Source organism: Lingula anatina, chromosome 7, assembly GCF_051362555.1.
Source record: "Lingula anatina isolate TDL-2025a chromosome 7, LinAna3.0, whole genome shotgun sequence".
Lineage (NCBI taxonomy): Eukaryota > Metazoa > Brachiopoda > Lingulata > Lingulida > Lingulidae > Lingula > Lingula anatina.
Window position 1 is genome coordinate 12703237 of NC_141773.1, and position 23592 is coordinate 12726828.

Genomic DNA, 23592 nt, shown 5'->3' on the forward strand with positions numbered 1-23592 from the left:
TGTTAGTACATAGCAATAAATGTTATAGTAAAATAAACTGAAATTTCGTTGCTCAAATCAAGTGATTGTATTTGGTTCTGGAAGGCACGATAGTGAAACATGATAGAGCTCGGTAAAACCGTAGCATAACATTTAACCCAATAAAACAAATAATAGCGGTATGATTGCCAAATAATTATATCAGTCGTTATGTTTTTATTCAGATAATGGGGCAGAAAATTGTTGAAAACAGATGCCGAATACCATATGTCAGTCACGACGTCTGCACAGATGTTACAAATATGCGTCTGTCGCCCTTTCTCGAGCTACTTTAGTCTACTTTTTTTTTTTTTTTTGTCGTCTCTGAATTATGAATAATGTTGCACAATACATCTATATGTATGCAATGCAGTTTAATGAAGATATCAAGGCCTTTTTGGTGGGTGACAAACGCAATACAAACTTGATTTTCGAATACTGTTCATTATTACCGCATATCATTATTATCATTCACCATGTTATATCGACTTTATAAAAATAACCAACTAAATCAAAATATGAAAAAGCTGTGTAAAATAAAGGCGCTTATCACAACTACTAATATGAAATAAGGCCTGACTCCTGTATTCGAGTTAGTCGCATACACCAGTTTAGTCCCCCAAGCCGTCTTTATTTTTCTTATCGGTGGGACCGTTCGTCCATAGGCTTTATTAAAACACCTTTCCCTCATTATTTCATGCTTATGCTTGTTACATTTTCTCTCCAGCTCTCTGTCCGATGCGTTCTCTCCTTTTACTCTCTTTAAACACGCGTCTCTTTCCCGTGGATTTAAACCTTGGCACTTGGTGAAGTCAAAATCTATTGACGTCACTTCCTGTGGAATTCCGTCACCGCCGTTGCAGTAGCTGGTTGTGCACGAGACCACACAAGATTTTGATTGGCCGTTTGTGTTGCAGAAATTCCCACGCGAGAGGTCCTCACAATTGCGTGACACTGACACAACTTTCCCTGTGTAAGAAAGAATGAATTAAGATTTACTAGTGAGTTGCTTAGGGAAAAATATGTATGTTGTGGTGGGGTTAGATTACGGGAGCCAATGGGTTCAAATTGCTCTGTAAGACTGAAAGGGAAACGCCCCCGTCTGAGGCCTAAAATTAATTTTTAAAAATATCAATTTCTTGTCATTTGCAATCATTTTCAATAATCAAAGCATGTTTCAACACCTACCTCTGATGAATTCAACAGAAGACGTACAATACTGCAACTCACAGGGCACAGTGCTGATGCCTTTGAACAGCCCGGGTCTATCTACACACGCCGTGTCCTCGTCCGACCGCGTGTAGCTACAGTGATAACATGTCTTAGGGCGCCGATGCTTCTTGGTACTAGTAGTGAGAGTCGTTGTGATCGCTGTACTATTGTCTGGTATATCGGTGACACTGTTATTTCCTACCGATGCAAAAAGAGTATTATTATAATGTAGACACTGCATTATCAACAACGAAAACTATCTTGTTCGTAATAAATGTGTTCAAACCTAAATCAGGCCTTGGAAGACGCTTTTAAAGTTCAATTTTCATTTAGTTAATCGGACAATTGGTCCGTCAAAGATCATTTAATCAACAGGTGCAGTAAAAAAAATACCTCACCATTATCTGATGCTACCAATGCGGAGAACAACGCCAGAGTGGTCACTGCCAGTGTGAAATACACTGACGTCATTTCTGCTCGCATTCCCTCTGAATCTTAATGAGAGTCACTTTACCAAATATACAATCATGTCACATAGGCAGGAATGTGTCAGTTTGACCCAAGTTCAACCTCCTTTAGAGTTTTTTAACTTTGTGACCTCAGCTCTTCCTGCTCACTGTGACTCGTCATTCGGACACGCCTAAGTGTGAAAATACCTGACCGTGTGCTGATGCTTAGACCACATCACCTAAGTCACAACTATCCATTAACATTAAAGCACGCAAAACCAATCACTACAACATAAATACCTTTGGGCGTGGTTTACCCGCCACCTGTGCTTCTTGATGATCGTATATTGGCATCAGCTGATGGCATGCGCACAGATGTTTGTTATTTCTCTTCATTCGTGACACCGTGGGTACAATTACCTTGTGCATAGTGATCAAAGTATGGTGTTTATGCACGGCATTGTGACTAACATTCCATCGAGGCTCAAACCACAAAAGAATTTATCTCCCAGTCGACATACAATATTTCACAAAATTTGCACCATTAAAAAAACGTGTTCGGATAACTGATACCGTCTGCGTATCTTGAATTAACCAACATTTTGAATCGTAACTCAGATGATTCTCATTTACCATGATCCTCTGAGCTGCAAAACACAGCACTATCCACTTTGCACATTAATTATAATTTGAATATTGACAAGCAAATTTTCAAATTTCTTGTTGTAAACAAATTTTATTCATATGTGATCTCAGTTTACAAACTTCGAATAACACATGGTCTAATGATATTCACAATCAAATCACTTGCAAATCATAGCATCAACGGTTATTTACCGATTATCATTTTTCTTGAGGTGCCTAAAATTGTATTTCCTCTTTGGGACGTAGGCATTTGTTTCTTGCAACTTCATAGCAGTCTTTTTTTTCATGTTGATATTCAGTGTAAAATTAATTCACAAATGAGCAGTAAAATCGCCATTTATAGTTACATGATGATAAAGATATTAATCGACGTATCTTTATTAGTTCAGTTTGCAAATATTCGACAGAATTTAGTGATTCAAAACCATCAAGCAGTACATCATTGTAACGAAAACAGCGAAATAAGAGAAGGCCCCGTATTGTTTTGACGAACCGCTTTTCGTTTGACTGTCGTTCTGGCCCCGTCCAAGTGCCTTTCGTCCTCCGGGAGCAGTTTCCTTGGAATTGCTTTTTCTGTCTTTTTCGGGCATTTCCTTTTGCGGATTCCGTGGACCAGGGAGAGATCTATTAGATTCAGGCGAGTCCTTCGGATAAGCAGAGTTTCCATGACGATCCTCTGAAGCGGAAACGTCACGTGACTTGTGCTGTTGACGTTTGGAGTGTTGGTTGACTTGCTGGCCGTTCTCAGAAGGGTACCCTCCTATGTAACCAGCCTCGGATTTGGCGCTACTTGGGGCAGCAGGCTGGTCCTCGGTGATTGTATTATCGGGGCGCGGGTTGACAACAACACTCTTTGATTGCTCAATCTTGGTGTCAGCACTCGTGCTTTCGGCACCCGGAAACATGTCCTTGCCAGGTGCCCGGATGCCGTGGTTACAGAAGCTGTTGAAGCACGTGGTATAACACGTCATGTGGGGGCCCCTCCAGTCCTTCACGCACTTGTTGCCGAAGTCCACATTTTCACAGGACCTTGAGATGGACATGGTCTGATAGTCGTCAGGACCCAGAGTGTTTGGGGCATCTAGAAACATGGTAAATGATGGCATTCTTTCTCTGACAGAAAGAGATGTGAAAGCAACGATTGACAACCATGCCAGTGAATAAATTCAGTTTCGGACGTACCATTACATTAACATTTCGCTTCTTTTACCAAACACTAATACATGCACTTACAATAATTTATCTACTGCATCCCTCTTAAAGTCATATTGTTATTTTTCCCTTTTGAAAACTAACCTATTAAAGTCCAATGTCAATTATACCGAAAAAGTTAATTTTTGTCCTACACGTGTCCGAAAACTTTTTTTGTAATATAATCATATGAATATAGAACCATGTATACTTACATGAGGCCCCTGGTTTTAGCATATAGCGGGCGGAGACTGTGCAGTGTTTCCTGGTACAGTTCACCTGGGATCCCAGCTGCGGATACCGGATACACGACTGATCCGGATACTGGCCCGAACACACGTAGCACATCTTCCACGACCAACCTGGTAAATCAAATGTACATGTTGTGACTTAATAAACCCAGCTTTTTTTATAATAAGTATCACTAAGCAATATAATACAGTACAACAGGTGGTTTCACAAAATCTCAAACCAGCAAATTTGAACTACTGAGGATGCCCCTTTGCAACGTAGAGGTTATTCGCAATTTAATTATAATACCAGTACAACTTCGTAGTGACGTATCCACTGTAATGGCTTTTTCCTGGTGTTTGAGGTTTTCATCTGAACAGAGACGGCGTGTTACAAGGTATAGCAGCACTGACATTTTTTTTTTAATTTTATTTCAGTTTTTATACCCATTACTTATGTTGTTAATGTTAGAACAAATACTCCCTTGAGGCAAAAAATCGAATCATTTAAACAGTTGACACGCGTACAACTCATTCATAGAACACTTAGAAAGCGACGTCGATTCAAACTAAATACGTGCGAATTGCATATGCAGCTGTCTACGTTCAAAGTAATAAGACGCAAAGTAATAAGTACATGTACAGTTAAAGCCACGTATTTGATAGAGTACTTAATGATTAAACTGCTAGTTATCGGAATAGTTCATCCCCTAGTCTCTTCATGCATCTTGGCACTTTTTCATAATTCAGCATTTTACTGAAGCACTCCTCAAGTAAAGTATGGAATATGACTTCCAAACACACCACCAATACTAGTCGGTACATATTCATTATAAACAGAAGGAAACTCCCTGTAGTAAGCAATAAAAAAACAACATTGCAATCACTGAAATCATCAACAACATGTGTTTTTAACCCATTGCTTATTTATCCAATCGCTTTGCCATAAATCATCCCAATGCAACATATATTGTACAATCTACCTACCCAGTTTCGCACAAACCAACAATATCAAAAACACACGAACATCCATATTGAAAACGGCTGTAAAGTATCGTCCTCACTCCTTGATTAAATCAACCATTTCATACACCAGTGACGTTGTGTTGATACGAATGTTTTTAGGGCGGGGTTTGGCATAAAAACTGTCTCGGAATTCCCGGCCACGCCCGTTTGGAATAAACATGAAAGTGACAGCTGGGGAGGCCTCGCGTGACTCGAACGAGAGACACGTGTTTTGCGTCTTCCTTCTGCAGGAGACATTTGACCTAAGCAACACGTGTGCCCTATGCACGACGGTTATTTGGTTCTTAAAGTGATTAATGATTATCTTATGTTGATAATTGTTGCATGCTTGATAATCAAATTAAATTCTATAAGTTGCACTACACTGAATGGAAGCGTGCTATAAACATAATTTCTCGTAAAGTTTATTTATTCATTTATTGCCAAATTAAATTTGTTAGTTAGTTAGTAAGTAAGTTAGTTACAAAAAAGCAACCTGTTGTACATGTATTTGCATCAACATCAACATAAAAAAATTGAGACCGCAGTGTCACTATGTTATTCAAGAATGCAACAAAGACTAATCACAACAAGCCCAATTGTGGCTGTCACTCATGCTCAACTAGCGCATTTGGAGAAAAAATCGTGTAACTAGATTGTACTTACAGCTTCATGATTTGAAATAAAAAGAGTACAAGTGATATGTAAGTCTTATTCTATTCGTAAGCGATTATATAATAAATGAAAAAGAAAATATCTAGCGTATGTTGTCTATTTGCGCCTTTCTTTGTTTTATATCTTAACATTTAAAAAACCCTATCTCATGAAAATAAAATATATATCCCAATAAAGCAATAATAGAATTCAATTTCTTAAATAAACTTATTGATTATACTTAAACACTAGTATGTCTTCTCACAGGCTTTTAGACATAAATTCCAAAGGGCGAGAAGGATCTTCTAAAGAGATGAGCGTTTTTACCCCCTTTTTTCACCTGGGATAGAATCCAAAACACGTTTTGATCCAGAGAGGACTTTTTCGACCATAAAGACAGTTACTGATTCCATATCCAACTCGACCCTTTGCTAACTGGCCTAACTCATTATAAAATGTGAGAATGACTGTTAAGGAAAAATCATTCTCATATATTTATTATTATACCAAATAATTATCTTATAACCTACCGGTAGGTTGCTGAAAGTAATTCAACGCCTTTCAATTGCTTTAATTCATGCACGGCTCACTTATATATAATCCAAGTTGTAGGATTTAATGAAAATTTTTATCATTTATTAGCGTATCCACCTGCATCTATAATGTGACACGTTTAACCTCTCTGTTCCACATCAATGGTCACAGTTTTTTTGGGGAGAGACTTCTGGAATTGCGCGTTTTATACACCCCTTGTAAACTATTGTGAACTATTCAAAATACAGCATCATTTAAAAGCAGGAAGTTGTGACTCCCAAAAAAATTTTTAAAAAAACGGGTTATCAAATGTCTATTTGGCTTTCCTAAAAATTGTATGGTAAACTGTCTTCCTCCGCCCCCTAAAAATTTAAAGAACTCTTTTCCTACAGGTGGAGGACTCCCCAATGGATCTCCGCAATGTTGTTGTGTCTGCTCTCCTTGTCTTTGCTGTAGTTCTACGTCAACATGGAGCGGAAGGTTGGTGCTTTTTTGACATCTCAATTGTTATTTTCTTTCATTTTTATTATTTTTCGAGTTGAGTACTTGTTTTTCATCCCAAATGGTGACGCCATGTTAAAACAGCCATGCTCCGCTATCATTTAGTCGACGCCTACCGAATGATAGACATGTGTATTTTCGCTCAGCAAAGCACTACCGGAGAACTTGTATAACTACCTTACATATATATATAAGATATACCCATAATAACTGAAAATGCGTTTAATACATAAGTGTATGAAAATCTATATAACAACTAACATATGCAGCGTCCTCCTTTCTCTCAGTTGAGGTGAATGGGACGTTTGTTTAGCCACCTGTGTTTGGTTGAAGTCAGTTGCATGTCGACACGCATCTTCTTCACTACGCTGAATGTATCTAGCACAGGTGAAACCATACTAAATAGCTGGTATATACAGGGTTTTGAGCGGGGAGAGACACATTTATTTATTTATTTATTTATTTATTTATTTATTTATTTGATTTCTGGCTCATTCCAGAGTCAGTTTGGTTTATATTCGCATTTTCTTTGCGCTAATTTGTTCATTAAGTTTTTAAGTTTAATTCATCTCTCCTTCTCTCTCTCTCTCTCTCTCTCTCTGGCGACACATCTTCCATTCTGTGTACGAGCACACGGAGATTCTGCCCTGACAGTTACTGCTTCCAAAGTGCTTTTTGAATCACTCATATCATCTCCTTAAAAATTCAATTTTAAATTAAGAACTAAAACTACTTTGAATCCTATCTTTAATTCTTCCAGCGTCTCAGATGTGCTATGTGTGTTCCTACACGATGTCTGGGGACCCTAGCCGGGACTATGAGTGTGTGAATGACCCGGCTAATGTGAAGACAGGGTCGGTGAAGATAATGTGTGATAAGTGGTGCACGGTACACAAAGTCACACAGCGAGGTGAGGTGTTTGGAAGCTTTGGTATTTTGACTATCTGTTTTAGAGAGAACTTATATAAACAACATGATTAGCTGATTGAAGGGAAAGGGTCGTGCACCAGTTTTTGCGTTTTTTCTTTTTTTTCTTTCTTTTTTTTTTTTTTTTTTTTTTTTTTGTTTTTGTCGCTAATCCTTATGTGTTAGCCTCTCCTTTCACACAATGTCTTTAAATTTTTTAATTAATGAGCTTGTTTCGGATAAAGAAATTATACTGTTTGTCTTGTGGTACAGATGGAAATGTTTTAGTTTTTCAATAGTTCTCCTGTTTCATGCAAACGTTCATCCCCTTATCTGAAATGATGTCAAGTTGTCAATTTCCCTGGTACAGTTTGATAAAAAAAAAATCTGCTTCTGCGTGTATAACAATTGATCATGTTAAAATCTCTTGTCTGTTTACTATTTCTTGAGTATATACAGTTTGCGCTATATTATCCTTATCTTGTCTGGTAGCATAACAATTTTATCACAGAAGTAAATGCGAGATGCCCCTTATGATTTTTTTCATGTAGTTGATATTTTGATTCTTTGGGAAAACTTAAATTCCGAATGTTTTCATTGCGAAGTCATTTCCGTTCGTGTTTCAATACTCTTTCTAGCCTTCTTAAATGAATAGTAGTACCGAATTTTTTTAACGTTTCATCAATATTACAGGTTGTTTAAACGGTAACTTGGCATAATGAAGTAATACTGAATGTTGCTTACTGGTTTTAAGATACCAATTTATTAATATTGCATGTTGTTAAAATGGTTACTATAGGTATAATGAATTAACACTGAATGTTATTAACTCACCTTTTAATAATGCTTTATTGGTATTGCATGTTGTTTAATTGGTAACTGGGCATATTGAGAATTAACTCGGTGCGGTACACTAACACATTGCTGTTACAGGTTCTGGGAAGATCTGGTCTTTCTCCAGACAGTGCCAGGACCATCTTAAGGAACAATGCGTCGCTGGGCCGTACTATGAATACACCAGATCGTGTGACACCGACCTCTGCAACTCTGAGAACGGGGAGACTATTAAATGCAGTGACGTCGGACCTACTACTACTACTACTACTGGTGGTGGTGGTGGTGGTGGTGGTGGAATTAACTCTGTCTCCATCGCGCTCCTCGTTCTTACAACTTTGCTTACTGTTCTCGGTGCTTTGGTGGTTTAGAAACGCCTTAGTGATTGTTTTGCCATGTTTATTGTTAACTAATCATAAAAATGTTAGTCAAATGTGATATTTTCTATAATCTCTATTGAGCAACCGACTTTCCTTTACAAAGACTCATTTAGACTAAGACCATCTGAGAACTTTTTAATTGTAGTTTTTCAAAGACTAAGATCTGTACCAGGATGTGTGTCTGGCCAACCAACCTGCTATATACAACAAATCTAATAATGAATAATATATAATATTTGCTTTGGGGCATCCAACGCGTAATTTGAAAACGGTTAAAGACCCATTGTTGCGATGCACATCTTCACTGACTGCATAAAATGCTTTGAAAATATGTGAATTTGAATATTTACATCTATTTTGAGAATGATTTATTTTTTGGTCCTGGTATTGCATGCTTTTTAAAAATTCAATTAAACAATTTCATTAATACTGGGTTGATTTTGTTGATTTTCGAACTATTTGGGTCGAACTGATTGTATGTGGTAGTAGAATTGTTTTCAAATGACGATGAAAACACATATATACATCGCGTCTGGTTAGCATCTAATCATGCTCTCCTAAACACATGCCTGAAAAAAAGTGATATTACATTGTATTGCTGTCACCGCGTTTTACACGCATTTCGATTAGGTTTATTATTTCACAAATACAAATCTCAATTAAGTTCCTACTTTCTATAATATAAACAGAGTTGAATTATTTAACGTTATAACAACATATAAAAACGGACACATGCCGATGCAAATTGCGAATGCAAAGACCAACCAGATTGCCTTGTTGTTAGAGTGTCCTCCTCCTAAACTGGATATGCTATCTCCCTGCTTGGTACTCGGCACTTAAGTGTTGGAGCAGGGGTAAAGTTCCTGGTAGTGAAGGATGTTGTTCCTATGCTAGCTTCCAGCGCCGCATACGTCAGCTGGGCTGGATCCCTCCCAGGGAGGCGAGAATGTATACACCCATCTGGTACCAGGGCCAAAACTAACCAGACGTATAATGTAGACCGCACTTAGGCGCATTTGGAGAGCGGTATCTGACAACTGAACTTTACTTTTACTTTCCTTTATTTTCAAATTGTCATAGCCTGTATATACGTCCTGTCTTTGCATGTCTTTTATTGCAATGGCAGTCGTGTGCCTCTGGTGACGTGTCTTTGTTATTTAGAAAAATATACAAAGGGATCTTATATAATGCTGAAACAATTAACACTATCTCATTATGGCGAATAGTTCCGTATAATAAAAAAGCAATGCCGTCAGGAAGCAGTGGTGTACGTAGCATATAACAAGATGAACGGCTTAACAGTTTAATAACATGCATGCAATAACATTTTAAGTTTTTTCCACCTAGAACCCTTCATAAATTGTGATTGTATATTTGCTAGATACCGGTAAAATCTGGTCCTTCTCTAGAGGTTGCGAGGAGTACAAACAGACCCAGTGCATAGATTCCGCCTACACCGAGTGCTCAGAGTCATGCAACGGCGATCTCTGTAACAGCCTTGACTACGGTACTCCACCTATCGGCGGGACGGACAATGAAGATCCTGCGCAAGCGCAAGACTACGTTTCCACGACAACGGAGACAACAACGCGCACAACTCTGAATTGGATCAAAGTTACAAATGCCAATATCATTCACGGTTCTCATAATGATAATCGACGCAGGATCACGAATAGTGGATCGAAATTTAGTTTATCTTGTTTTATCTTTATTATCTCGTTGCTTGCGGGACTGTCGAAAACGTACGTGTGACGAAACACTGGGGTGTGGCTAGCATTAGTTAGGGCCTACATAATTTATATCCAGAAACCCCAATCCGTCGTAGACCGTTGGGTATTATTTTCTGAGCCACGCATTCAAGCAGCGTCTTTGTTTTATCTTCCCTATTTAATATTATAAAGCACGTCATTCGTGTTCACTTATCGCGTAGGGTTAAATAAGGCTACTTTGATGTATTGTATAGGCCTACGTTTTTTATATTGTATATGTTTATATTCTTTCTATAGGCCCTATAATTATTTAAAAGTACAACTATAAAGAATTTATCTTCAGCTCTATATCTAAAACAATTAAAGGTGAGGAACAATTAAGTTATCCAGTAGCGGTTCCATTTTACCAAACGTAACTACATGTAGGCTTACTTGTGGCCTATGTTACAAGTAGGCCTACTTCTAATTGGTCCTAATAAAACTTCCAGTATTGTCGCTTTTGAAATAACCGTTATTTTCATAAATAAACAATATTTATAACATATTATTCCTGTTTTCATTCCAAACCATTAGTCTTTTCAACAAGCATTTCAAGTGAGTCAAAAAGACAAGCATCTTTTATTGCTGTCCAGACAACTAGGCCTAGGCCTACTTATTACTGTTAAAAGTTGTGTTTTTATAAGTCGTTTCAAATCGCTTTCAATGACACCGCGTTCGTGTTGTTAGGGAAAATAAGTGTATCATATCTCATCAGTGTATCGTATCAATGAACCATCAGTGTTCATAGCTGATAACAAGTAGGCCTATGTTAACTGTTCGAGAGCGAATTAAGCATTATCAAAACAAACCAGATAACCACCACTCTGATACTGTTCACGTCAATCTGCAGATTTGAACTCACTCAAAGTCACGCAGGTCATGGCCGTTACACGTTGTAACTGCAGCCAGTAATGTTAGTGATTGCGATAGATGCTCTCACAAGATTGCGACGGAAGTATGCATTTTTTTTGTTTGCGTTTATTTTACTACGCGGGAAAATAAGTTCTGCACGAAGATAGCTTACTTAACTTATCTTTTACACTTTGTGATTGTGTTTCTTTAAATTATTATTGTCTTTTGGTTTTCATTATTTACATTTTTGCAGTTAAACATATATATATATTTTTTACATTGTTAAAACGCAGTCATTTTTGTTCTTCCGGTACTATTTTTTGTTGTAAGATGTCCGAAACCATGTGGTTTCATGCAAAAGAGCGCTTCACATTTAACAGATATTTCTTAAGTCAAGGTAATTTTATTTATCTTTTTTATTATATAACAATAGTTAAAGGCTAATAATTTAAAATGCAAAAGTAACAAAATGTCCAAACCTAGAAGTAAGTCTTATAACTTAAGTGTGTAAGCGAAAGCGTGTAAGCGAAAGCCCTTATTAGAAAAACTGTATAACAAGTTAATGAGTATACTTAGATTGTAACGCAACGAAAGGTAAAATAATAACGAACGAAGTCTAAGTACTATATTTGTTTATTATTACAGGATTACAGTAAAGGGTATAGACATCAACGTTTTCACTGTTAAACTAATGGAGATCATGACTTGTATTTACGGAAGAATAAAAAGAATACAACTGCAATATGAGCCTCCGTTATAGTGAAAACGAGTCAACCAATTCCCTAACGAAGAAAAGAACTGTAACGATGACAGAAAAGGGAAAGGAATATTCTGTTGAGATACAAGGTAAAAGATGTAAGCGACTCTTTGGAGAACTGTCAAAAATTATGGAACGGTGCAATGCCATAATTAAAGAAGGTGGCAGCAAGACATTACTCAGAGAAGAATATGCAGAATGGTTGCAGAATTGTGACCAATATTTTGAAATTGAAGATAATTTGTTGAAATTACAAAGCCATTCTGACTCAGCAGTTATTGATGAGCCTCGCAGAAAAATATTATTGGAATTCAAGAGAATTATGGAGCAGAATTTATCATCAGTTACTGAGCACACTGAAGACTCTAAATCAGTCAGTACCAGATCAAGAACCAGTTCTCGTGGCTCCTCAACGTCAAGTCTTTTGAAATTGGAGGAAGCACAGAAACAAGCCGAGTTGAGCATTCGTGCATCAGCCATGAAAGTCAAGCAGGAATTGGAGCGAGCAAGGTTAGAATTGAAATTTAAAGAGGAGGATTTAGAAATGCAGACTAGTTTACGTGTATCTCAGGCTAAAATTGATGCTTTAAATGAGTTTGACAAGATACACATGCCCTCAGTTTCCCTGCCAGTGACTACAGAAGCATACACAACAGATGTTTCCCTGCCTGCAACTGCAGCTGTACACGTGCCCTCAGCTTCCCTGCCTGTGACTACAGCTGTTTATACACCTGAGGTTTCCGTGCCTGTGACTGCAGTTGCTTCAACATCAGAGGTTCCCGTGTCAGCATCTACAGCTATTCATGCACATATGTTGTCCGTGCCTGCGACTACAGCTGCTTATACACCCGAGGTTTCTGTGCCTGTGACTACAACTGTCTTACCACCAGAGGTTCCCCTGTCAGCGACTACAGCTGTTCATGCACATGTGATGTCTGTGCCTGCGACTACATCTGTCTATACTCCAGCTGCTTCCCTACCTGTGACTGCAGCTGTGCGTGTACCCTCAGTTTCCCTGTCTGCACCTGATGTTTCCGTGCCCATAGCTACAACTGCACACATGCATGCAGGCTCTACGCCTATGGCCACAACTGATCACACGCCAGCAGTTTCCCTCGATGGTTTAACAGAAGCTCTTCAACAGAGTTTGTCTTTAGGACGCCTACCTGTTCCAGAACCAAAGGTATTTGCAGGTAATCCATTGCTGTTTCCTGAATGGAAGAACTCCTTCTCTGTCTTAATTGGAAGAAAAGCCCTCAATGCTACTGAGAAACTCTTTTTTCTTAGGAAGTATACAGCAGGGCCTGCTGCTAAAATGATTCAGGGAGCTTTCTTAAGAACAGATGAAGCAGCATTTGATGATGCCTGGAGAAAGCTGAACGAAAGGTTTGGAGATGAGTTCCTGATACAGAAGTCTTTCAGAGAAAAGCTAGATAAATGGCCAAAGATTCCAGAAAAAGATGGAAATGCACTCAGAGACTACTCAGACTTTCTGAATGCTGTATGTGATGCCATGCCGCACGTCAAGGGACTCACAGTTTTGAACGATTATAGTGAAAACAGGAAAATGGTTAACAAGCTACCACAGTTTGTATCACACAGATGGAATCGTCAAGTGACAAGGTCTATGAAAACTGAAGGCTACCCCTCCTTTCGTGACTTTTGTGCTTTCCTGTCGGAAGAATCAGAAGTGGCTTGCAATCCCATTACCTCTCCATTGGTGAACAAGGTGCATGATACGGTCAGAGCTCTAAATGTTAATGCTGGTGTAGCAGAGAAAAAATTGTGCACATATTGTGAGAAAGAAGGTCATTATATCTCTAGATGTCATGACTTTGGCGCTTTAACGATATCCAAGAAAAGGGAGTTTGTGGTGAAAAAGAATTTGTGCTTTGGATGTTTAGGACAGGGACACAGAAACAGTGACTGCAGAAGAAAACATGTATGTGGTACCTGTAAGGGCAAGCATCCAACCTGCATGCACGAAGAAAGGCAGCCACCTACCAGCAGAGAAACTCAAAGTGTAAATTCTCTCAAAGTCAATCAGCATCACCGTCAGAGTAGCACCACCATGATAGTGCCTGTTTGGGTGTCTACACAGGAAAATCCAGAACATGAGGTGTTGACCTACGCACTTTTGGATACACAGAGTGACACTACATTTTTATTAGAAGATACGGCTGCTGCTTTAAATGCTGAAACAGAGCATGCCACACTTAGTTTATCAACAATGTTAAGTCAAAAGTCCCTCATAGACAGCAAGAAAATCAGAAGATTGCGAGTAAGAGGATTCAAGTCTACTGAGACATTGGAGATTGATCAAGCATTCACTAGGGAGTTTATACCAGCTGACAGAACACAAATTCCTACGAGAAAAACTGTATCAGACTGGCAACATCTAAAGCCTCTTTTGAACAAGATTCCTCCCCTACAGACTTGTGATGTGGGTTTACTCATTGGTTTTAATTGTCCACAAGCATTGCTACCTAGAGAGACCCTGGTTGGTGGAAATAGCGAGCCATATGCAGTGCAGACTATACTTGGGTGGAGTATTGTTGGCTGCTCTTCAAGAGATAACTTAGCTTCAGTTTGTCACCGTGTGACGACAAAGGAGGTGTTTCCTTGTATGCCAAGAGACGTTATTAATGCCTTAGAAAAGGATTTTGTTCACGACAAGACCGAAGTTGAGATGTCTCAAGAAGATTTGCAGTTTTTGAGAGTACAAGAAACCAATATACAGCAGTTGGATAATGGTCACATTCAGATGCCATTGCCATTCAGAAGACGACCAGCTCTCCCTGATAACAAGTCCCAGGCACTCCAACGCCTTGATCATCTGAGACGCAAGTTTGAGCGAGATCCAAGTTATCGTGAATCGTACACGAGCATGGTGCAAGGTATTATAGACCGAGGTGAGGCTGAAGAAGCTCCAGATGATACCATTAAAGGAGAAGTATGGTACTTGCCACATCATGGAGTTTATCATCCACAGAAAGGAAAACTTCGTGTGGTATTTGATTGTTCTGCAACTTACAAACAAACCTCACTTAATCAACATTTACTAAGTGGTCCCGACTTAACAAGTAGCCTTCTAGGAGTTTTGATTAGATTTAGAGAACACCCAGTGGCAGTAGCATGTGATATTGAAAAAATGTTTCATCAATTCCTAGTGCAAGATAACGACAGAAATTACCTGCGATTTCTGTGGTGGAAAAATGGTGACATTACCAAGGAGCCAACGGTATTCAGGATGAAAGTACATCTTTTTGGGGCTACTTCATCGCCTGGTTGTGCCAATTTTGGTTTGAAATATCTTGCTAAAAGTTATGAGAATGAATACCCATTGGCAGCAGAATTTATTAAGCATCACTTCTATGTTGATGATGGTTTGACCAGCTCTGATGACGCAGATACCGCCATTCAGATTATCGATCAGGCAAGGAAATTGTGTGCCAGTGGAGGCATACGATTGCACAAGTTCTTGTCCAATAGCAGGGAGGTATTAGAAACAGTCCCAGAGTCTGAGCGTGCTACAGAGGTGAATGGTGTGGATTTGAATAAAGACAGATTGCCAGTTTCCACTGCATTGGGATTACAGTGGAATGTAGAAGATGATGTTTTTCAGTACAGAGCTTTTACCAGTGAAGTCAAGGCAAAAACACGCAGGGGAGTGCTATCTACAGTGGCATCCGTGTATGATCCTCAAGGCTTTCTATCCCCATTTATTCTTATTGGGAAGCAGATATTGCAACAAATGTGTAAAGAGAATTCTGCATGGGATGAAGAACTTTCCAATGATCTTATGCCACAGTGGGAAAAATGGTCTGAAGAATTGAAGGATATTCAAAATATCAAGGTGGCCCGGTGTTTTATACCAAAGAACTTTGGAACAGTAATGCGAAGAGAACTTCATCATTTCTCTGATGCGAGTTTATCTGGATATGGACAATGTTCTTATATACGACTTGTGAACGAGAAAAACGAAGTACATTGTTCTCTTGTCATGTCAAAGGCCAGAGTAACTCCATTGAAGGTTATCACCCTACCAAGATTGGAGCTCAATGCTGCAGTAGTCTCTCTCAAAATGAGCAAAGTTCTTGAATCTGAGATGACAGAGAAGTACCGTCATTATTTTTGGACAGATTCAAGGATTGTGCTAGGTTACATAAACAATGACACACGCAGATTTAAAATATATGTAGCCAACAGAGTAGAGCTGATCAAAGAAGCAACTTCCCCACAGCAATGGCACTATGTAAGAAGTGAAGACAACCCTGCAGATCACGCATCAAGAGGTTTGTCAGTGGAGAAGTTGAGAGACTCCACCTGGTTTACAGGACCAAGATTTCTTTGGAATCCTGATTTAGAGATGGCTGACATGCCCCACAATGATGTACAGTTACCAGAAATGGACCCAGAGATCAAAATGTCTTCTGTAAGGAGTACACAGACAGTAGAAAAGAAATCCATGATAGAAAGACTCGAGAAATTTTCAGATTGGTCTAGAGCAGTCAGAGCAATTGCAAGGCTCAAAAGAAGAGCAAGAGGTATCAAAAATGCAAGTCTCACTTCAGAAGAGGAAAGGCAAGAAACGACCACATTCTTGATAAAATTAGCTCAAGAACAGAAGTTCGAGGGAAAACCTCCTAGTTCAACATTGAACCCCTTTAAAGACAATAAAGGAGTAATTCGTGTGGGAGGAAGGCTAGGACAATCAAGTTTTGCCTTTTCTGTTCAGCATCCAGTAATATTACCCAAGGATAGCTATGTTTCAAAATTGATTGTATCTCATTTTCATAAACGCATTGGTCATATGGGCCGTGGTATGACTCTAAATGAAGTCAGAGCCAATGGATTTTGGATCCTTGCTGGAGGGAAGTTGACATCTGAAATTATTCACAGATGTGTTACATGCAGGAAAATGAGAAAACCAGTGGAAGAGCAGAAAATGGCAGATTTGCCTTCTGATCGTGTGGAAGCATCATGTCCATTTGAATATAGTGCCATGGATTGCTTTGGTCCTTTCATTGTGAAACAGAATAGGAAGGAGTTCAAACGCTATGGTCTGTTATTTACCTGTTTATGTTCTAGAGCAGTGCATGTTGAAATGCTGGACGATATGTCATCAGATGCGTTTATAAATGCTCTTAGATGTTTCATTTCTATTAGAGGAAAAGTTCGCCAGATCAGATCAGATCAAGGGAGCAATTTTGTAGGTGCAAAGAATGAATTCACAGCTGCATTAAAGGAAATGGATGCTCAGAAGGTAGCTTGTTACCTAGCCAATCAAGATTGTGATTTTGTTATGAATGCACCTTATTCTAGTCATGTTGGTGGAGTATGGGAGCGGCAGATTCGTACTATAAGAAATGTATTAGCAGGAGTGATTAATCTCTGCCCAGGTAGATTGGATGATTCATCTTTACGCACACTGTTTTATGAAGCAATGGCAATCGTAAACAGCCGTCCTCTATCAATAGCCAATATCAATGATCCTGAGTGTGCAGAGCCCCTGACACCTAATCACATTCTTACAATGAAATCCAGTGTGCCACTACCACCCCCAGGAAATTTTGTTTCTCAGGACATGTATCTCAGGAAAAGATGGAGAAGAGTTCAGTTTCTCACACAACAGTTCTGGAGCAGATGGAGGAAAGAGTATCTTCAGAATCTTAACAAGAGACAGTGCTGGACAAGATGTAAGAGAAATATCACAGTGGGAGATATTGTTCTTGTTGTGGAACCTAATGTAGCGCGAAACAGTTGGCCACTAGGCAGAGTGGTTGAATGTATTCCCAGCAAGGATAAATTAGTGCGCAAGGCCAAGATTTGTGTAGGAACTGATGACTTAAATTCACTGGGAAAACGCGAAACCAAGCCAGTTATTTTAGAAAGACCAATTCAGAAGTTAGTGCTTTTGATTGAAAGTTGTTAGTACTCTCTGAATGTAATTAGGACTGTAAGTGAGTGAGTTGCTCAATGACTAACTGTTTAAAACTTGTAGTTAAGTTTGAATGTTGATGTTGTGAGTTTTATTGTTTAAGGTAGGATATAAATTTTTTGGATTCATTCCCACTGTTTAAGTTGGTAACTTAGATCATGAATCCTTTAAAAAATGTCATTTCATTTTTAGTTCTCAGTCTTCACGGTGACTTGGAAAATAGACAAAGCTAGTTTCACAATAGGTCTAGGGTGTGAACGGTGAGTTATGGGTGTAAGAAAGTATGTCAGTGTACTATATTAAGGTGACATGTGGATTTACCTTAAGCAACAAGTTATAAAGGAAATTAAGGTAGAACATATAACCTTTACATGCAGCGGTTAATGTATTGATAGCAAATAGTGTTTATTTTGTGTTTATCATTTACTCCTTGATCTTTGAATCCAGTTTTACATTGGAAATGATTTTTTTTTTTTTGGTATTATATTTAATTTAATGCACTCTTAATGTTGTTAAAAATCTTAGATAGATTTTGGGGGGGTGTGTAACTGCAGCCAGTAATGTTAGTGATTGCGATAGATGCTCTCACAAGATTGCGACGGAAGTATGCATTTTTTTTGTTTGCGTTTATTTTACTACGCGGGAAAATAAGTTCTGCACGAAGATAGCTTACTTAACTTATCTTTTACACTTTGTGATTGTGTTTCTTTAAATTATTATTGTCTTTTGGTTTTCATTATTTACATTTTTGCAGTTAAACATATATATATATTTTTTACATTGTTAAAACGCAGTCATTTTTGTTCTTCCGGTACTATTTTTTGTTGTAAGATGTCCGAAACCATGTGGTTTCATGCAAAAGAGCGCTTCACATTTAACAGATATTTCTTAAGTCAAGGTAATTTATTCTATCTTTTTTATTATATAACAATAGTTAAAGGCTAATAATTTAAAATGCAAAAGTAACAAAATGTCCAAACCTAGAAGTAAGTCTTATAACTTAAGTGTGTAAGCGAAAGCGTGTAAGCGAAAGCCCTTATTAGAAAAACTGTATAACAAGTTAATGAGTATACTTAGATTGTAACGCAACGAAAGGTAAAATAATAACGAACGAAGTCTAAGTACTATATTTGTTTATTATTACAGGATTACAGTAAAGGGTATAGACATCAACGTTTTCACTGTTAAACTAATGGAGATCATGACTTGTATTTACGGAAGAATAAAAAGAATACAACTGCAATATGAGCCTCCGTTATACACGTTTTGAACATTCCAAACGAAAAATGATTTGTGGTATTTGACAAAGAGAAATGATGGCAACGACTTTGTCGAAGATAACATACATGTGCATTTGCAGCATTAACTTACGAACGCAGTTTAGAGTTTTATCCCCGGCATAAAGATTTCGTTGTATTATTTTTTATTCATGGCAACAGGCACACAATACATGATACAGAACAGAAAAGTACATCACTTACAAACACGGAAGACGATACACGCGCATGTGTGAATTTGTCTCTCTGAACTGTTGTGTGTATATGAGGAGAGAGAGAGAGAGAGAGAGAGAGAGAATGGTCTTATCTCTATGATACCTGGTTTACAATCCAACCGTTATCAACATTCAATAATGCGCAATATTGATAATATTATCATTTGTAGAAATCTTAATCAAATACTGCCGTGGGATGACATGAAAGGAACGGTAGTGTTCATTACAGTTTCAGCATCACTGCGTTCTCTGCACTTTTTAATATTTTCAGTGATGCCCCAGTACACTTGACGTAGGACAATATTATGCCGTAGACGCATGCATCTTATTACCCTATGTTTCTTTTTATTACCATTACGAAAATATGTCAAATCTGAATAGGACATATAGTTAATTGTATATATAAATCCTTCTTGAAAATCCTTCTTCAATTGTAATGCACAAGTTATCAGATTCAGATTTTTCCCGTTCAAGACTAAAAAGTGAGAAAAGGACGTATGTTAAGATACTTCATGGTATATTACCACTTCATGGGATAAATGCTCTGATTTTACTGTCAAATCGACTTCATAGGATAAATTGCGACTTCATCTCCACATAAGATATTGCCTGCGACTTCATGGGATAATGGTGAAATAGTACCTGTTGTTGGCCCAACGCTATGAGAGAGAACGTTTTTGAAATATAATGTTTTTGTACTGTAAATATTATCCAAAATAGGTAAACTGTACGTTTTAATTCACTTGTATGACTGAATAGGGTTTCTTTAGTGGTATTGGATGCATGTTTTGAGTAATTTTAAAATACACAGGCGTATGTCGGTGAGGATTCAGTATTTCTAAAAATCAGTACATTATGGGACATTATGGTCAGCGTTGAAGAAAAGGGGGTGCAGACCCCCTGGGCCCTCCCTTCCCAGATCCGCTTGATGCATAAAACTAATGGATCAGGTAAACCAGGCTATGAAAACATAATTTACGCATAGGTTACTGGATTATAAGACTAATTTTTCCATGAGGAAAGACACGCGCAAGTGTAATGATTTACGTCTGTCCCTTGGTTTCCGAGATGCTCTGTTCTGGTCCTACACCTGTGAATGTCCATCATGATGTGATCAATGGTGTCTCCGAAATGTGCCCTTGGCTGGCTCTCATTTGACCCGAAAGTATTATCTGCGGCACAGTCTGCATTTGGAAACCTGTTAATAAGGCGTTCGGAGGGGGGGGGAGGCCTACTTGTTGTTTAGCAGCCTAACTAACGTAGTTGATCAGCGAGATCAACAGGCTTGTAGATTGATATTTATTCAGAATTGTGGTTGATTGTTAATTATTGTGGTTGATTGTAATTTTTACATCGTAATTTCTGCCATCTACCTTTAGTAGTGGGACTTTGCAGTCCTTTGGGGGGGGGGGGGGGGTATATATTTTTTATATCGTTGTTACTGGTATCCTCCATCCATTAAAGTGAGGAACATGAGACGTTGGGGATATTTAAACTTGCCATTAGGGATGTGCACGTGTCCTTCGGATTTTTGGTGACTTTGGTGACCTAGGGGTGGTTGATTTTTATCTTTAAATTGTATTTTCTGCTATATACCCATAGGTCTTTAGGTTGAGGAAACTAAAATGTCGGGGTTTGCATAGGCAGGTTTTTTTTTTTTTTTTTTTTTTTTTTTTTTTTTTTTTTTTGTGTGACCTGGGGTGTGGCTGTCCCTGGTACACATATATATTACCGTAATTTATTTCATCTCCCCCTAGAGCATTCGAATAAGGAACATGAGTCTTTGGTGCATGGGTGGGCTACATTAGTGTGACTTGGGGTGTGACCGTCCCTAGGGAGTGGAGTGATTAGTGGTTTGCAGGCAATGAAGCTGATTCCATAGATTGCACTTAAGATTCCTTGCAGAGTTGGACCGACCCAGCTAGTACTACATCCTATGTGTGAATCTGATGGCGGTTAGGAAGGAAGGGGAAATGTAGAGAAAGCAGCAGACAGTACTAAATAACAGACTTTCAGTCGTATTCTTAAATATAGGTCAAGTTAATTAAAACCCATTCAAGACCCCATACTCTCAGGAATCCTAGGGTCCAAGTCCCATTGTTCTTTAACATAAAACACACATGTTAATTACTGCTCTTGGGAAATAAACATTTTGTTTTGTGTTAAGACACAACAGCAGTCAAACGCTAGGATTCCTGATAGAGTGTGTGGGGCCTTGAATTAGTTTTTAATTGGATTCCCTGACCTATATTTATGCATATGGCTGGAAGTCCATTTAGTTCTGTATGTGCTTCTGCTGTTCTCTACATTTCTCAAGGACCCTTGCACATTCATTAAAATGACTGGTTCATCAATTTCCGTTTCATGTTCCTTAAAATTTAAGGGTATAGATGGCAGAAATAAAGTTGTGAAAAACAGAATCAACCACCCCCCGGGATAGCCACACCTGAAATATCATACTAACATTCCTGGAAACCTATGCATATCCTCAATGGTAAGCTTATCAGCCCGGAAGGTTTCATGTTCCTAACTGTAATGGCGTAAGGGTAGAAGCATGAATAACGATGTAAAATTTAAAATCAACCTCCCCAGGGACGGCCACACCCAATGTCACAAAAACCCAGAAGGACCCATACACATCCCCAAAGACAGATTTTTCAGTCCCCATAGCCTTACGTTCCCAGCTTTATTGTTCTTAAGGATAGATATAGCGGAATAACAATGTCAATTAGACTCAACCGCCCCCAGCCCCCCCCCCCCCCCCCCCCAAAAAAAAAAAAAAATCCGAAGTGCCCTTCCACATTCAAAATAGTATGTAGCCACGTTTCATGTTCCTAGCATAAAATCCGATGTAAAAATTAGAATAGACCACCCCCAGGGTCGACCACACCCCAAGTCACAATTGAATTCCGAAGAGCCTTTGCAAATTCCTATAATGATAGGTTTATTAATCCCCGACGTATCAAGTTCTTAACTATGATGGTTTAGGAAGTAACAATGTGAAATAGATTATGTATGTATATAATGAATTGTCCACCACAGGGAAAGCTTGACCAATGTAAGCGTACCTAGCCGAGACCACCCCGTCCCCATTCCAATTCTACCTCTATAGAACTTCACACTAGCTATTTATTGACTTAGAAAAAATTCTGGTTGCAAAATGCGTTGCGGTTGAAAAATTCGTTTTCACGATTTTCATTGGTTGCAAAATGCGTTGCAGTTGCAAAATGCGGCGCTACACCAGTTTTATGAATCCCCAGTATTTCATTCTCCCCGACATCTATCTGGACAGTTGACCGTTTCAAATCATTCAGATTTCACACTTTCCGACCTAAGCGTTTTCATTAAGTATATAGGCCAGGAGGTCAATATTTTTAAACGACCGAGATATTTTCGAAACATTTATGTTGCATATCAATAGAAAAGCCTATTTTTACAGCTTGTTATTGCAAGTCATAACATTTATGTCATAGTTACAAAAGAGATACTTCTATAACACGAATAATGGAATAGACGGTTTGTTAAAGATATTAATGTACACCTAGTGTGGAGCAAAATTAAAACCTCTCTGCCTAGTAGAGTTCTCTACCTACAGTGGAAACACATACATTCTTGCTACTGTGTACTAGCCACATCTATAAACCTGCGCCGTCAATCAAAGCACACATGGTCAGTTTTATGCCCTAGTTTAAAGGCAGGCTATGTGTTTATTTATACACTTCGTTTGTCTTATACATCTAGTGCCTTAGACCCGCCATGATTCAACGTCCAAATATTGTCAGTTTTTAATCGTCCTGAAATCTGAAAAATCTCAAAACTAAATGGGTAAAACAAAAAACTAGCTTTATGCTTTCCGTCGCTGGATCGGAGCTCTTGAGATAAAATACATTATTTATAGAAGTTAATCTCACGGGTATCTACGAGAACATCTGAAAATAACAGCTTCATTAAACTCCAACGAGATAAAATACGCACTATCATGAGTAATGTTACCCCCCCCCCCCCCCCACACACACACACACACCCCATTTCAAATACACACGTCACTCTGGAAATCATGGTCTAGAATGAAACTTCATATCGACCTTTACGCCTAATTTCCACATCCAACCAGAACTGAAACATGTTTGGATACAATGTACCATGAAGTGGTAATATACTACGAAGTCTCCTAAGGGTCCTTATTTTTTAACCAATGAAGTCGCCTTCTATCATGAAGTAGTAATTCTTATCCTATGAAGTG

At 38.5% G+C, this 23592-nt stretch overlaps 4 protein-coding genes across 6 annotated transcripts; 2 read left to right on the forward strand and 2 right to left on the reverse strand.

Annotated features, from left to right (window-relative positions):
• Positions 1-3: 3 nt before the first annotated feature.
• Positions 4-2394, reverse strand: LOC106153332 (uncharacterized). Its single transcript, XM_013527218.2, has 3 exons — positions 1629-2394; positions 1207-1428; positions 4-987 (listed from the first exon to the last, which is right to left on the reverse strand). The coding sequence occupies exons 1-3, from the start codon at positions 1711-1713 to the stop codon at positions 530-532; spliced, it is 765 nt and encodes a 254-aa protein (XP_013382672.2). The 5' UTR covers positions 1714-2394; the 3' UTR covers positions 4-529.
• Position 2395: 1 nt separating this feature from the next.
• LOC106153371 (uncharacterized) lies at positions 2396-4967 on the reverse strand. Its single transcript, XM_013527281.2, has 3 exons — positions 4733-4967; positions 3731-3877; positions 2396-3405 (listed from the first exon to the last, which is right to left on the reverse strand). Exons 1-3 carry the CDS (start codon positions 4776-4778, stop codon positions 2735-2737), a joined length of 864 nt encoding a protein of 287 aa, XP_013382735.1. The 5' UTR covers positions 4779-4967; the 3' UTR covers positions 2396-2734.
• Positions 4968-6297: 1330 nt separating this feature from the next.
• Positions 6298-11901, forward strand: LOC106153277 (uncharacterized). 3 transcript variants are annotated; one of them, XR_015335508.1, is made up of 5 exons: positions 6301-6418; positions 6727-6826; positions 7200-7349; positions 9941-11556; positions 11805-11901. XR_015335508.1 is itself a non-coding variant. In XM_087018019.1 (4 exons), exons 2-4 carry the CDS (start codon positions 6736-6738, stop codon positions 8548-8550), a joined length of 513 nt encoding a protein of 170 aa, XP_086874145.1. In that variant the 5' UTR covers positions 6303-6418; positions 6727-6735; the 3' UTR covers positions 8551-8986. The 3 variants fall into 3 exon arrangements, 1 of the variants encoding a protein (XP_086874145.1); XR_015335509.1 differs by lacking the exon at positions 6727-6826 and having other exon boundaries at positions 6298-6418; XM_087018019.1 differs by lacking the exons at positions 9941-11556; positions 11805-11901 and adding an exon at positions 8279-8986 and having other exon boundaries at positions 6303-6418.
• A 1097-nt stretch (positions 11902-12998) lies between these two features.
• Positions 12999-19100, forward strand: LOC147760765 (uncharacterized). The gene is made up of 2 exons (XM_087017858.1): positions 12999-18755; positions 19004-19100. The coding sequence occupies exon 1, from the start codon at positions 13232-13234 to the stop codon at positions 17849-17851; it is 4620 nt and encodes a 1539-aa protein (XP_086873984.1). The 5' UTR covers positions 12999-13231; the 3' UTR covers positions 17852-18755; positions 19004-19100.
• The last annotated feature ends 4492 nt before the right edge of the window (positions 19101-23592 follow it).